Consider the following 16,540-nt stretch of genomic DNA (forward strand, 5'->3'; position numbering starts at 1 on the left):
GTGTGGCTTATGGCTTACTTACGGCTCCCAGGCAGGGGAACGTGCGGTAATAGTTTCCCTCTTCATCCCTTCTTGTAAAGGAGCCCTCTATGTGTTTTTTTTTTTTTTAGTAGGTTATTTCACCTGTTTGATATTGTTTATCTGCTTTGCTCTTTCATGTGTGCCCTTTGTGTAGCCCATTGCAAAGACGGTGCTGGCTGGGCTGTATGACTTTTCTCTCTCCTTTTTATTTGTGTATGTGCCTCAGTTGCTTTTATGCTCTGTGTGTGTATATATATGTACACATATATATACACACACATATACAATCTCTCTTTGCTTCTGCCACGTTGTGTCTTTCTCCTAGTAGATAAGAAATACAAGTAACTGTCATGCTCCTCCTCTTTCTGGAGTTAGCTGTGTGGTAAGGCAATGCTTATTTATGATTATTTAGGTGGATTACGGGGTTGGGCTTAAAACAGTATTTCCAGGAATCTAAATTCAGAGCTACCAGCATGCAAAAAAATTTAAAAAAACAGTGGTTGTTTGCTTCTTGACAGCCCTGTACCTGGTGCTACAACATAGAGCAGCGGGGATTTCTACCCGCCTACTTCTGCATGCAAAGTACGCCAGGGCTGGTGCAAAATCTTCTCAGCAGGCTCAGTGGGTTGGGTTTTGAGTCAGACTCTGTTAGGTGCTTTTGGCTCTTAATCTATATTTTACAGGATGATCTTTAGTACATGCAGGGACGTGAAACAAGTCCACGGGGAGGAAAGCAGGTTTGCCATGAACTCCTACGGCAGTGGGAAGGGTCCCAGTGGGAATAGGGGTTCCTGTGTGGGAGCAACCCCCTGTGTGGCTCTGACACAACAGCTCTCAGTGTCAAGCGTGCAAAATGTTAGCAAGTTCCAACAAGAATAGTGAAAAGCTCAGAAATGTGCCTGAAAGCCAGGAAGTTAAGCACTTTACCTCCCTGTGATCTCTGTGTGCTGGCAGCTGAAGTCAGTCTGGCTTCAGCCCAGCACGCATGGGACGTGGGAGATGCTCACCAAGGGGAGATGATGAACCTTTATGGTGACTATGCTGAATTCTCCACTATTTGGAGGTTTGGGGTTTTCTTTGGGTTTTTTTGTTTTGTGTGTATGGGTTTTTAAAAACATTTTTAACTACAGGTGTAAATGTTACCATCCAATCTGACCGATCTCAATGCTGTCTGAGCAGTACAACCTGGAACCACCAGACTGAAATGCGGGTCTGGTGATACCAGCGTGGGTTATGATGCTGATACAGTTTACCGTGAGGGGCAGAAGTGTCAGTGCAAACAGGTGTTAAACCTGCTTTGCTGTTCACCTGTGGTGTAATATAATTCATCAGCCATCCTGCTAGCAGGAGGTAGCCCAGCATGGCTTGTGTTGAAGCTGAGCTTTGTCTCTGGGTAGCCCATCAGGTTTGTAATGATGGCGGGTTGTTTGATTTCAGAGGGAGCAGGAAATCATTCAGGCTCAGAAATAAAGTTCAGGGCAGGCTGGTTATCTGGTTCCAGAAGGTTACGTGTGGACCTGAGGCTCTGCTGCTTGCCCACTGTTGCAGGAGGGAGCGAGAGCACTTGGGCAGCTGGGATGGAGTCACCCATGGCCAAACAATACAGAGGATACCTGGAGAGAGAACGGAGACTGCCTGGGGAGGGCATTGATGTAGTGCATTTTGGGGAAGCTTATTTGAATGCATACAGCTCCCTACAGCTGTATTCAGGTAAGGTATAGCAGGCAGCAAGTCCTGCAGGAAAAAAAACTAGATCAACCCCAACAGCCTGAGAGTAAATCCATGGCACAGACAGATAAGGGGTATTACTATTTATTGGGTTAGGTCTGGATCCCTGTAACTCTGGGAGCTTTTCTATTTTTATGTCGGCTTAATAGAAAGCTTTGTATTTATTCGGTGTTATCTGGGCAAGTTCAGCTGCAATTATTTTACTTTTATCCTTTCCCAGGCACATGTATATACACTTGCACTCTTGTTTCTTGGCAGCTTGTAACAATGCCTGTAATCCTCCTTGGCAGAAATCTTCAAAACTAATTCTTTTAGAAAAAAAATATGAGAATATCTGTAGGTGATAATTTTATTGCTGATACAAGAATGGAGGTGAAAAAATATTCGAGAGAAGAAACTTTAGCCAGAAGCTGACTTTCTCTCAGTGCCTATCAAGAGCAGTTTGTGTGCTGCAAAGCCTTAGTGCTCCTTCAAGGTAAGGATCCCTGGGAGAAGGAGGAGGGTATTATGAGAGGTAGGCAATGCTACTGGTGACTCAGAGACTCAGTGTGAATAAAGAGAGAAATAAACCCATTCAGCACATGTGTGTGTAAGCAGGCTCACAGGTACCACTTGAAGTCCCCCATCATAATCTGGATGGGGTTTGGAGGATGGGTAGCGTTTCCAGCCCCTGAAAAATCTGCTAAAGTTTTTCTTTGGTTCCTTCCTAACAACAGGTCTTGGGTATTCAGCCCTTACCTGTGTCAAAAACTTTCTGGGGATGATAATGTTCAAAAGGGTGAAAAGATGAAAAGCACACACACGTTCATATCGGTTTGTTAAAACAAAGCTTTGATTTCCCCCCCCCCCCCTCCTTTTTTTTATTTTAAAAGGAAATAAACTCCCAATAGTTCTGCAGCTGTTCTCAGCTCTCCATCCTCTCTGATCTCTGCTAGATCAGAGTTAATGCACAGGGTTTTCAGCTGTGGTTGATCAATGGCCGGTGCATTGTCCTGAGCACCCAAATCTGAAATAAAAGATGCCAAATATTTGGTGTGCTTCACTTCCAGGGTGCTTTGTAACAAAACAATTGCTCTTAACAGTTGAGACAAGTGTCACACTGAAAAAGGACCCTAGCTTTGACTTTTGGCAATTGATCTCCCCTCTTTGAGGCCCTGTCTGCAGAGAACTGGTTATTACGTTTTCTGGGATTTAGAGATGAAAGTAGCTGTGTCACCCTGGGTCCTCCAGCAGGTGTATGTAGAGTATTGATTGGTAGGGTTTTTGACTTTCCTTGTAAAATCTGTTTGACAGTTGTGTCTGGCTGTGATCAGAGGTGTTACAGCGAGCTGCCTGCCTCGAACTTGTGGTGGGATGTTACCCTCACCCATGAGAAACAGGAAGAAAGGAGCCAATCTGTGTAGCAATAGCAGCAAACCTCTGGTAGGTTGGAGAACTAAGTGAGGGTGTGTGATGCGCAGAAAGCAGTTCCTTTGCTAGGTGACCACAGCATCGCAATTTCTTCATTAGCACTCCTGCATCTCTTGGGTTTGCAAAAGCCAGGGTCACCCTTGCGTTTTCGTGGGTGGGATCCATGCCTGTGTGTGGAGACACCTCAACCTAGCAGTCATCCGTCAACCCTGGCAGAGGTGGGGGGTGAGTTGCTGGGGTGTGGGCACCTGTAGCACACATTGAGGTGAGCCCCATGTGGGCAGCCCTGTTCAGCTGCATGGACGTGTGTGTCACAGGGCAGCAGCTGGACCTGCAGGAAGAGCAGGGCTTGCAGCTTGGTAGCTGAGCTACTGATGTGAAGGACCTGCCTTTGCATCAGAGCATTCTTCTGCAAGGCTTTGGCTGACGGTAGGAGAGCTGGGGCTGGTGGTCTTCTATCTGAGCACCTGCCTCTGTCACACCCAAGGCCAGGCTGGACGGGCTCTGAGCAACCTGATCCAGCTGAAGGTGTCCCTGCCCATGGCGGGGGCTGGGCTGGAGGGACTCTGACGGTCCCGTCCCACCCAAACCGTTCTGTGGTTCTTTGACCAGGGACCCCCTGGTGGGGACAAGGCCACCGGTGAGGCAAGTGCTGCTGTGTTGTAATTGATGTAAACGATTACTGGAACAGGCTCTGGGAATGGTGAGGTGCCATCAAGACAGACAATACTGCAAAGCCAATGCCAGGATGATGAACCCTGGACCATCTATGAAGTTTTTTTGTGACATGCCACTGCAACGTCATCTACTCAAAGGGATTACTTTGGAGAATGCAGGGTTGCAAAAAAGCCCATGCCTCACCCAACCCAGTCCCAGCTTAACACATGAAGTAATTAATCCATGAAGGTCCCAAGCCCCTGCTGAATCCAGCTGTGGGTTTCTGCCCACTACTGGTTTTGAGGGGTTGCTTGAGACCCCTGCTCTAACGTTGAAAACCTTAAACTTGTTCACGGTCAGATTGTTCAGGAGCTGCTTGACTAGTTCTTTAGGTGTTTGTGAAAAGCATCTATGAAGCCCCTGAGCCCACTTCCGTACGGGCAGGTGGCTGCATACAGCACGGGAGATGTGAGGAGAGGGAACTCTGGGGTTTTGGTGCATGTTGTTGCTGGTGACTCCATGGTTACTGGAGCAGGGCTGGTGATAGTCAGGAGGTGTCACCAGCTTGGCTGTGGTGACCTGCTCGGTGCTTGTGGACATCCTCTGGCCCTTTTCCCATTAGCTCTGTGCATCTCCTGCCTATGCAGAGCCTTTGGAGCAAGCACTTTCCCTCTCAATGCAGTTATTGCAGCGTTCAGCACAGCAGGGACCCAGTCTCAGCTGGGAACTCTAATGCCACACAGAGCAAATACAAAATAACAAATAAAAGCAATTTTCTCCCCATTATGTAGGAGCAGAGTACTCAGAGGCTTCTCTGATGCTGATTACATTGCTAGCCATCATCTTAAAAGGTAAAACGTTTGCAGCAAGGTCAAGTATTTAAGGCAGAAAACACAGATGTGTCTGGGCATTGCTGCCAGGGAATTCCTGCCCACAGATGTGCAGGGATGCAGCTGGGCCACGCAGCTTCTCCACCCCCCAGGGCAGGAGGGCCAGAGGCAGCCCAGGGACGCTGGGCGATATTTTGGCAGCCCTGCCCCAGGCACTGAGGAGCCTGTGGGCATGTGAGAGAGGGAATCAATGACCGTTGCAGAGGCAATTTGGCAGCATCTGAAGAGTGTTTGAGCCCTTCTGGGTTTCTGGGGTTAGGCCCTTATATTTTAGTGAAGGAGGCGAAGGTGGCTTACAGAATTGGCACGTTGGCTGCAAATGCCCCCAAACTCAACAACGAGCTGCACAGTAAAGGCTTTAATTGTTGATGCTCTTCTGGTCTCTGATGCGTGGACCTGATACTGAAATACCAGCTTGCCTCTCAAAAGCTGAACTCTGTTGAAGTTGGAAGACACGCATCGGGGTCTGCATATTTACTGTCGCTACGTCAGTTACGGGTCTGAACTCTGCAAACGCTTTTCCTGCTATTTAATGTCAACGATGGTACTGGCTTTGCTGGCAGCACTAAATGCTCCTAGGGATCGTACTGTTTGCGTTAAATATTAAGTGTACTTCGAATTGGTAGCCTGTGTGTAGGTTTAAACAAAAAATCAAAACCGGTGTTCTTTAGTTGTGTAACTTTTAAGTAAACAGAGCCGTAGAAACATCTGTTAGCTTTGATTTTTAATTCACTGTATAATAGCTTATATCATAATAACTGATGTTGTGCGATTTGGGTATAATTTTGAATTTGTCAGGAAGCTCCCAGCCAAATCACTGAAGTTAATGGCAGTTCTGCAATCAGCATCACTGTGTGTCAAATCAGACGAACCATTATTGAATTTTAAAAGGCTGAATTACTGCATTGTTTATATTAAATCTTAATGCCATTTTGGATAACGCTAATGTTTTCCCTTGGAGGTATGTGCTGGATAGTGTTTCTGTTCCTGAATACAAAAAAACAAAGAGAGTTTCAGTGAAATTGCTTGAATTCCAATTTTAGAGAGGTTAGACGTATCCAAAAGTAATTTCAAACCTGTCCTAAATAAAAGAATGTTTCCCCTGTTGGATATAGTGTTTTAGTGCAGCCTGCATTATGAATATAGCAGTATTTAACAGTGCACTGTAATGATGTTAATTACCAAAAACGTGTACTGATACGGCTGATCTTCAAGGGCAGGGAGGAACAAAAATGTTTGCATGGAAAAGGAACGGGAGCTGCCCTGTGCTTGCTTGTTTTGAGGCAGTCTTGCTTCCACTGACCACTGCGAGCCCTGCAAGAGCATCATCTTAGACTCCTCGGGATGGGCTGGGAGTCAGTAGATGGGTGTATATATATCCTGTTCTTTGACCTTCTAAAATTTGGCTAGGTGTTGTTTCTTGGGTGTTTGTGTTTTTTTTTTTTTTTCTCTCCCCCCTCCCCGAAACTCAAATCTTTTTAAAGATGTCCTAGACAGACTGTGCTGGTAGCCTCTTGCCATTTCTAAGTTTGTATTTTAAAATAAAAAATAAATTAGAAAAAAAAAAATCTTTTCCCATGAAGCACTTCTGGAGCTGAGACCATGCCTTGCTAAGTTGAAACAAGCCTCCTAGATCTGGCCAGGTGCTTCTCTCTGAATCCAGCGCTTTTGGAGTTACCTGTCTGGTCCCTGGAAAGGAAAGGCTATGTCAGCCCAAGGTGCAAATGCTCAGCTCTTGAGCTGAGGGAGGAGTGAGACAGGACCCCTTTGCTCATGTTTCTACCCCTGCTTTGCTAAGTCAGCTTGGGCAAGTCTGTAAAAAAGCCATTATCTCCCCAAGCTCCAAATTACCTGTTCAGAGGGTGGCAAAGCTTTTTGGCTTGTCTACTTGCTGTAAGGATTGATTTGTGTCGAAGTTCTCCGGTACCTTTGGAAGAAATCCAAAGATGCACAGCAAAACGATTAAGCTTGATTGTGTCTATCGTTTTATGTAGATGATGGCAAGAAAGTCACCCGGCCTGATTTTTCCATTGTTTTCCCAAACACAGCCCAGATGGGGCATCCCTTGGCAGGGAAAACTGACCCAGCCTCCCTGTGCATTTAATGCTGCAAAATAGTCTGGGGATTTAAAATAATTTCTGTAGCTCTTGGTTAAATTGGCATTTCATGGGCATCAACGTCTTTTCGAGGAATGCTATTTGAATTTTTATTTGCTCATGATTTCCCATGGCAAATTGCTGGCTGGCAGGCTTTTCTTTTTTTCTTCTCTCTAAAATTATTGACTCGCTCTGTGGTGTTTAGCCCAGCAAAGCCTCTTACCTGCAGAAGAGCGCTGGCCTGTGGCATGGCTGGTGAGCTGGGAGAGCTTTCCCATCTCCCTCGGGCAGTGGATGACAGCAATAGATATAATGGACTCATTTGGATAATTTAGTACTTGCTTGGTGTATCTGGTTTCTCTAGTGACACTCTGACGTTCAAGCTTGACTTCCCCACCTCGCAGATGATAAATGAAGGAGGTTTCACCTTGTTGGCAGCACTGGCTTTTGGCCCATTATCTTTCCTGACATTGTGTACTTTGAGAAATTAAATTACCTAGTTTCCTGGCTAGCTCCCTAATGAATGCCATTAATTAATATGTTTTTCAAAGGAGGAGGTGTTTTTATTCTTAATCCACGGGAGATTCTCTTTCCTTGGCTGCCCATCAACAGGGTGTTTGCACAGGCGGGAGCAGGGCGGTCCCTCCGTGATGGCTCAGCCCTGCAACGTCCTGTAGACTTGTGCGTGTGGCTCTGTTCCCTGGGGAAATGCCAGCTGGGGATGTGGGAAAATAAGAGATACTCAGTGAAGTACGGGTGGAAAGTGCCAGCCCATTCCCCTTCTCACCCCCATCTTCTCTCCATCAGTCCCCAGTCTGCTATGAGCAGCCTCTGCCGTAGCAAGGACAGTAGGACAGCTGATGTTTTTCCCTCTTGACCTTGTTGTTTCTCATAGCCAATGTGAAAATCCTCTTCTTTTTTTGTGCATCTTATCCTAATGTTGCTACATGGTGCAGTTACTGTTTGCTCTTGGGTCTTCCTCAAGCCTTTAATAGAGAAGACAAGTTTAGGTGAAACAATTTGCAGGACTTGTCCGCCTTGGTGCTCCCTAAACACGCCCTTTGCCTTGTAACTTGCTTTATAGCATTTTTCAGGGGAAGATCTAGTCCCAGGAGCAGCCAGGTTAGTGAAAAGGATGATTATCGCTGCAGACCAATGTAGCAAAGATGAGCTGCTAATGATGCAGCTGGAAGATGGATGGCAATGCTGCCTGGTCCTTTGGTAGGAGTTAGCAGGAGAGTGGATCTGACACCCTCCCTCCCTTTTTTCTTTTAAAATCTCCTTTCCCCAGTGGAAGTGGCAGCCCTGTGGATATGGAGCTGTAAACCCAAGCTGGGGAGAGGTGAAATGCAGGCACCTTGGAGGTCAGGGTGGCTTTAGCTCTTCCAGATAGAGAAAAAGGCACTGAGCTAGGGATGAAGAAGATCAGGGCTGGGGCAGCGGGTGTGGGGATGGTTGCAGTGTCCATCTGTCCAAGCTAAAGGGTGGTACTGGAGTGAGAATGGGGGAACTCGGGGTGCTGGGGATGTTGGGCTGGAATGGTGCCTGGTCTCCACTGCAGCGAGTAGGCTCAACAGGGTGGTAAGGAGTGACTTGATATGGGCTCAGATTGCCACTTCTGGGTCTTCCCGGTGCCTTGGCAAGGGAGAAGCTGAGTAGGAGCTGGTGCTGCAGCTGGGTTCCTGGGCTGCAGAGGCTGGGAGCTGGGTAAGAGCAAGCGGAGCTGTGCCTGGGCTCTGCAGGGAGAAGCAGCCACCTGAATGCAGGCAGCAGTGACACGCTGCACGTCACCGGGGTAGGAGCAAATCTCTTGGGATTGCTTAGATTTGCTCCAATTTAGGTAGCGCTTTGAGCATCGACTGACCCCGTTGACTTCAGTGTTTCCATTCATGCTTTAAATCTTGCTGTGCTCAACAACTTGCAAAACTGAAAACGTGGGGTTCTTTACCCCTGCTGCAGTGCCTGAAGATAGCTGCCTTTCTCCTCGTATCCTGGCCGCTTAGTCACTTCTGCTGCTGCCTCTCGTTGTGATCTGTGGTGTTCTTCGTTGGTAGGAAAGAACAGCGTCCTTTGAAATACTTAAAGCTGATGTGAGTCAGTCTTTTTAAGAAACGCTGGATTTTATAGCCTTCTGGCAGAACAGATATGTCAGAAAGTTTTAGGATGCATGGAGGTAAGTTGATCCCTCCCTGGGGAAAACTTAAAATAACTCCTGCACAAGATGATGAAGGAGCCTCACTATCTGTGAGGATGCTCAGTACTCCATACAGAAGTGGCCTGTGCTCTGAATCCCTCTTCCCATTTTGGTGGTTGGGCTAATGGATATCGTGATCAAAAGGAATAGATGAATTGCAGTCTTGGGACTGAATCTTTTATTCTCTTGGACTCAGCAGGACTTGAACTGTTAGCCTTTAAAGAAAGAGCCTCTTCAATAGGAAAACACATGTGATGCTAGTAATTGCAGCTAATGCCTCAGTTAGGGTTCGCTGCGCAGCTGGTTTAAATAGAAATAATGTCCTTTAAGTTGTTTAGCTGATAATCCAGTCCATTTTGCACTGGAGTGTATCTATATACACTCGGAACTCCTGATCTCTGTGGCTTTTATTTTCTTATTGCTTTGCTGAAAGGCAGTTGGAGAAGCAGGTGAAAATGCAGTAAGCTCCTTTCCCGTTTTCTCATGTTGCAAAACTCCCTGGAACCTGGATTACATTCTTCCCAACCCCACGTGGCACAACTCCTTTGGTGACAGAGTTTGTCTTCTTAGCTGTGAGACCCCTCTTTTTATACAAAAAGCCACAAATAGAGGTTTTGTATTTGTTTTTTGCTTGTATTTGCTGAGTACATGTAGGCTCAGCTTGACTTTCTAAGGACACAATCACAGTTCAGCTTATTTTTAGTTGTCGCTAATTAGTTCTTAAAGTGCTCAAACCTTGTGAATTAAATTGATAAAAAAGAAGAGCACCTCTTTCACCAGACCTACACACTTGTTCCTGTAAGGGTTTTGTTTTATACCAGCAGCCTTAAGGTGCTGTTTCTTCCCAGGCTTGTGGCTTTTAAAACGGCTTATGGCTGTGAATAAGCCTTAATGCATTATTGCATGCAAAACTTGCCAGTGATGGGTGTCTGCAGCAGAGCCTACGTGTTTGGCAGGAGCCTTCAAATCAGAGGTACCACAAGCTCCAGGGAAAAGTAGGTGAGGGCATTGCACTCTTCCAGCACCTCCTTATTTCAATCAGAAGTCTCATCAGGGTAAAAATCTCTGGGAAACGCTTGGGTGTTGAACTTACACTGAGTTCTGTGCTCCTGCAGCTCCCCCAGCACCTGAACCTGGATATGTGATGTTTGACGCCTGCTTGGCTGCGCTCTGGGAGGTGCAGGTGAGCTCCAGGAGGTGCCAGGGATGCTGGTGGTGTCCATGCTCTGATGTCTGCTTGTCCAGGCGATGGGAGAGACTTCATTCTGCGCCCTGGAAGAGTCACAACAATCCCTAGCTTGACAAGGGTGTAAGACCCCCAACTTCAAGCACTTGTTCTTGAGAGAGCTTGCATGTATCCTTTTTTTTTTTCTTTTCAGGCAGATTCTGTTAAGATGCTTCACGCTTTGTTCCTGATTTCAAGGCTTTTTCTCATGACCTTGAGTAAAGCAGTTTCCCCAGTCCTGGCTTTGGGGTGGCTGTGAGAGCTGCTGTTTCAAGGCTTTGGAGGGTTCAGGGTTTATAAACCTGTCCCTGCTGATGGATGCCTGCAGTTCCCAGGGGCTGCTGCTCCTCTCTGTGGGGCACTTAGCATCTCTCTGCAATTTTGCAAGGGAAATACTTCTCCTGGCTACACCCCATTTTACCAGCAGAGGCCGTTATGCCCATATGCTTGAAGGCAGCGAGCTCCCAGTAAAGCCATTAAAACCTTTCCAGCTTGTCTTTTGAGATGGATCGGACTCTGTACCCCAGTATTCCCAACTGCCTCTAGAGCTGTCGGGCTGATGGAATTGCAATGCAGACGCAGATTTTGTTATTGGAATTAAAAAATAATAATAATAAAATAATTAGTAGCCGACTGGGATTGGAAGAAAAAGCAAAGATCTTGGTAGGCACCGTGAGGTCTGATTAAATCTGTAATGACTCGTGCTGCAGCACCGGCAGCAGCTCCCCCAGCACCTCCTCTGCCCAGCCTGGTGTAATCCTGTGCATTACTCATGTGCAAGGGAGAGAAATGAAATGGCTCCATTAAACGAATCCTTTGGTATTTATTTCTGCGGCATTAAATACATTTATTTTCTGAAGGAGATGGACTATGTGTGTATATATATATTGTAAGTATATGGTGTTCTGGGCTACAGGGAGTATTTTCAAGAAACTATCCAGAAATGGGGGTAGATCCTGCCCTACTTCCAAGTATATGCACACAGAAAAAGATGAAATCCTGCAGTAGTAAAGCTGGGGCCATACCGCTGGGGCTGGCAGGTGCCCCGAGCAGGGCATCACATGCTTCAACCCCCCAAACCACTGCTAGCCCCAGTGATCCAGCCAGAGTTCAAGGACACCCTTTTTTCTCTGGATTATACCCCAGCCAGAGCAGTAGGGCAGGCAGGCTAAACCATCTGGTTCATCAAACATCTGGAAAACTGCGTCGCCTGTATCTGACCTATGCCTTGCATACGTCCTCCACAGCCAGGTCCATTACCCTCAAGGGGAGCGTCGGTCACCAAAAGAAGCATCTCAATACAGACCATGCGTGCGGACACCAACTTTTTTGTTAAATTGCCCCCAGACTGTGCAATGGGGATTGACAGACTCCTCTAACCGTAAGTGCAGAGCAGCATGTATTGAAAAATAATCTCTCATGAAACAAGAGGCTCCGCTGCATCTGCCTTGGGAAGGGGACTGGAGCAAATGTTCCTTTGGGATGTCAGCTGTGTTGCACCGTGTCTGGGTACCAGACATCTGGATTTCATGGTAATAGGTGCAAAATAGGAACTATATAGAAGAGAATGAGCTAAAGAAAAGGTGTTTTTGTACCTTGCCTAATATTTACCGAACAATTAATGATAATAACCTCATTACCTAATAAAGGGATAATTCCAGCTTAAGCACTGGACAGGTTTTAGCTTTAACCAGGGGGGGAAAAAGGGTTACAGGTGACTTACAACCTTGAAGAGCCAATTTCTGACCTCTTGTACTTCATATCTGTTATAATTCAAGAAGTCGCCCTGGGCTCACGGCACTTTGCTGGGTTCTGGCCTGAGTCTTTTGGGGAGGGAGGATTTGAGGGAATCTCTTGCTAAATGCAGGGTAAGAATATAAACCTATATAAATACTGTTGACAGTTTTAACTAATGGTTCTCACCAATTGCTTGGTTGCTTTCCCGGTAGTTCTTTATGCACCAATAAATCCCATTGTTCTTCTCCCAGCTGTTATTCACGAAAAGAACAAAAGCGAGCTGGAGCATTCTCGGCACATTTCTTTTTAATTAAAACAACAGACAAAAGAAGCGTATGGAGCAAAGTTTGAATGAGACGTGGTAAATGTCTTTTCTCCTCCATCATTTTAGCCTATTTGATAGGGGTGATTTATTTCTGGCTTGTACCTGAGGTCCTGCTCTGCTGCACCAGGAGAAAGTAGAGCACAAGGCTTGGAGGGGTGGTTCTCACTGGGGCAACTGCCATGGTGTCCCACTGGTGCTTTTAGTGCCTCGGATCATTCTTCCTGACACATGACTCCTTAATTGCAGTGTTTCTGCAAATGTAGCATGGCTTCAGCCCTTGCTGGGGCTGCGGCAGCCTGAGGCTGCTCACAGAGGTATCCTGAGCATCCTAAAACTGCATCTCCCAGTGCAAGAAGAGGGGAAAAGGCTTTTCTTCTACCCAAACAGCTCTGCTGTCAGAGGCAGGTAACTTTCTGTGGGGTTGGGTGTAAGCAGGTATTAGGAAAACTATTTTAAGGCTAGAAGGGACCAATCCTGCACCTGGATGGCTTGTTCTGAGGAATGGTAATGTTGCCTTTTGGTCTTAGAGGCTGATGCTGTCAGCACTTTGCTGCATAGAGCTGGAGCTGTTTGGAGCAGCAGCACCCAGAGACTCTGTGTGATGAAGCGTTTAGCTTGTGAAAGCATAACAAAGATATAAGCTTTGCTTTTCTGAGACATCCCATGATTTTTCTTTTTCCAAAGACATGTTTTTGTTCTGTAAGAAATTTTTTTTCTTTTTTTGGTTGAAAATGCTGGCTTTTCTGTGGCCAAAACTGAAATCCACCTCCCAGCTTTAAGCTGAAATGTTTGTGCCTGCGATTTCTGCTGTGGGTTGGCTGTCCCAGAGAGGTGAAAGGTAATGGTTATGAATATATTGTGCTGCAAAGCATCTGTCTGGAGAAATGTGCTGCATCATCAAATATCTCTGCAGGATCCCTGAACTCCTTGGGACTGGCAGCATCCATGTGCTGGACCGTGCCTTTGGAGCAGCATGCCCAGCTGTGCCAACCATCCTATGCCCGCTCTGGGAAGTGCTGTGCAGAGCTGCACTATGTGCCTTTCTGCAGCTTCCCAGAAAATAAAGACCTGAAAATAAACTCAGAATTTCAGGCATGGTGAGGGTCCTGTGGTGCGAATGTCCCAACATTTTGGTAAGTGAGAGCTGTATTATAGGGGAGGACAGTGATTTTTTTTTTCTTTCTTTATGATTTTAAGACCTTGGAAAAGCCATTATTGTTTCCATCGTGAACCTGTGCTTTAACCTACTTGGAAACTGTCCCTGAATAATTCTCTTTATGATGCTTAGTAGAAAGATTTCCATTTGGCAACACAGACCATAAAAAATAAAGTGCTTTTTAAAAATGATTATTCACATTAAATTGTTGGAGACTGGTGCCAAACACGTGCTCAGGTGAGTGGGACAGATCCCACCATCTCTGGATCCTCTGAGACTGATGCTCCCCATCCGCTCCTGCCCAGGGCAATGCCATTGCCAGCCTGCTCGGGCTTTGTAACCTGCCATCAAAATATCTGTTTCTTGCGTTCCTGATGACCTACTGCCAATGCTATCCCCCTGCTTCCAGGCTAGCTCCTGGAAATTCCAGATTTATCTAGGAAGAGTTTCAAATTGTGTGTGTTAAAGACTTAGCGTGGCCAAACCCTCTGACTTACCAATACTTATGGTATCATTAACTTGGGCAGCATGCCATCGAGCAAATCGCACTTAATTTGCCATTTGAGGAAGCTGTGGGATGAGTTATCCCACAGGCAGGGTGGGTGGTAGCAAGAGGCTCTGTATCATCATCCCACAGCCCTGCCATAAATTCAGCTCTCGCTTCTTCCATTAGTGTGATTTACTGCCAGGCTGGCTGCCCTGCTTGGTTTATGTACACTTGAGTTATGCCAGAAAAACTTGGTATGGTTTTCTGTATCACAGTTTTTAATTGAACTTCATTTTCTATGATAAAACCCATAAGAGCACCTCTGAAGAAAGAGGCTATTTTTCTTCTTTTCTCTTCCCATTCTCAGTTGGACTATAAATCACCAGCTCTTGACTGCAGCTGAGATTGACCTGGTCTCATGGTGTTTTGTCCTTCCCTACCTGCCACGAGAACCTCCTGGAGCCCCTGCAGGGTTGGGTGCCAGCCCAGGCTGAACAGCTGGGTCTGGGCACTTACACCATCGTGGGGCTTGGACCATGGTGACTCAGGTGGGAAGAGAGAGGATGAAGGACCCTTACTCCCTTCCTACGTCCTCCTGCTGGCATACCTGCCTCTGGGCATGGTAGTGAACCCTCTGTTGTGTGTACTAGATGTTAGGTGAGCCCCTGCTGACATCCCTGGCCTCAAGCAGGGTGCTGGGCATGTTTGATGCTGCAGTGTCCTTCCAGCCGTGATGTCACATCATTTGTTTTCTCTGTCCTCCACCTATCTCACTTCAATATTTGCCCATGAGAGCTGTCAGAGGGGTATATTTGTGCTTGTGCTCAGTTATTAATCTAAAAGGTTTATTCCTCTTTGGTTGCCCAAGATGGGCTGTTATAAGGGCACCTTGTGTAAAGCTCATTCAGTGTCTTCTTCTCACTGTTGTATTTATTTGTTGAACATCACATTTTTTTTTTTCTTTTGGTTGGAGCTACCACAGAGTAATGCAGACACAGGAGCTGGACACAGGAGTGTGTTGCTGATGCTACGAAGGTCTCCAGAGATCCTGGAGGTATTTGTTTTTTCTGGTAAAAAAAAAAAATAAAAAAAATCCATGTAAAGTTGAGACCTTTGTTATCAGTAAGGTGATCCTGTCACCATGAATAATGAAGAGGAAATACAGACCACGCGATATGGTTGCTTGGTGGGTCTCCTTTTTCACCTGTCCATCTGTCTCATAACCACATGACTGGATAGCACTAAGTAATTTTTCATGAGGTTTCTGAAGCTGCTGCATGTTATAAGGACAAATGCCTCTGTTTTGCCCCATCCTGAGCTGGCATGTGGAGGACAAGAAGTGACTCGACAATGTGCCCTCCTCATCTGACTGATTTTCCTGGGGGCTACAGCCTTGATTGGCACATCCTGATACTGTAGACCCAGATTGTCAACTGACCCTGAGCAGGGGCTGAGGCAGCTCTGAAAAAAAGAGTTCTTCTTGCAGACTGATGAATAAATAATAATAACGAAAAGAAGAAAACCCGAAGACCAGGAGAGTCAACAGGGAGAGGCAGATTCCTCAGTCAAGGAGGTGAAGGAAGGCAGAAAGAGTCAGGAGGAGGTGAGCTGTTGGCACCCGTGGGTTGGGAATGACAAGGGACTCCAGGACATACCTACGCTGAGCTGGTGGGGAGGAAGAAGACCGTGAAACAAGGGTAGCACAGCCCTAGGCAGGGAGAGGAGGACTGAAGGACTTTGGCAATTGGAAAGGAGCCAGGGTAGGTGGCAGAAGTGAGGTTAAAGGAATCGGAGTGTCGTTAAAAAAGAAAAAGTAGGGGTGAAAAACAATGACATGAGTGAAAAGAACAAAAAGAAAAAAGTAGAAGAGGAGGAGGAAGAGGAGGTAGTTAAGGAAAGTGGGGAAGATGAAAGCCAGGAGAAAAAAAGCAAGAAGAAATCAAAGTCTGAGGACTCGGAGATTTATCCAAAAGTGAAGAAAAAGAAAAAAACCAAGCGAAGAGAGCATAGCAGTGAGGATGAGGATGACTACGAGCGTAGGAAGAAAAAGAAGAAGAAAGGCAAAAAAAGCAAAGATAAGAAGAAGAAGAAAGGTGACAAGTCCAAGAAAGGAAAGACAGACGATAATTTTTTGGAGATGTATGAACAGGAGCTACGGGACTATCATTCAGATTCCTCCAACGCGGCAGAAGATGAGTACAACAAGAAAAAAGGTCAGCTCCGTCGTTTCTCATCTCCCCTCTTGGGCAGCCAGTGCCACCGCTGGCCATGCAGATGCCTGTCTCGGGACCTTTCCTGGGGGAGCAGGCACTAGTCATTCCTATGTGGGGAATATTTCTAATTAAATAAGCTTTTTTACTGTGTGAGGTGGCAGTGACAGATTGTGCCTGTATTAGCTGTTCAGTTTAAGAAGTTGCTTTGCCGTGTGCATGGTACTGCTGTAATTACATTCTCCTAATTAATATTTGCATTGTGGTGCTGTTCAGAAGCTGCAATCAGCAGAGTCCCCTTGTGTAAGCAGAATACATAGCAAAGATGCATAATCCTGCTCAAGCATACGCAGCAGGAGCGTGCCAGCAGTGTCAGCAATCGGACGAGCAGGCAGTGGACCACT

General features: G+C 46.3%; 1 protein-coding gene across 1 annotated transcript in view; it reads left to right on the top strand.

Moving 5' to 3' along the window:
• Positions 1-2,983: 2,983 nt before the first annotated feature.
• Positions 2,984-16,540, top strand: part of LOXHD1 (lipoxygenase homology PLAT domains 1) — a 160,378-nt gene continuing 146,821 nt past the window's right edge. Inside the window, exon 1 of the mRNA XM_080371525.1 lies at positions 2,984-16,139. Within this exon, the coding sequence (XP_080227651.1) occupies positions 15,761-16,139 (379 nt within the window). The 5' untranslated portion in view covers positions 2,984-15,760. The remainder of the gene's footprint in view (positions 16,140-16,540) is intronic.

The sequence above is a fragment of the Falco punctatus genome, assembly GCF_963210335.1.
Source record: "Falco punctatus genome assembly, chromosome: Z".
Lineage (NCBI taxonomy): Eukaryota > Metazoa > Chordata > Aves > Falconiformes > Falconidae > Falco > Falco punctatus.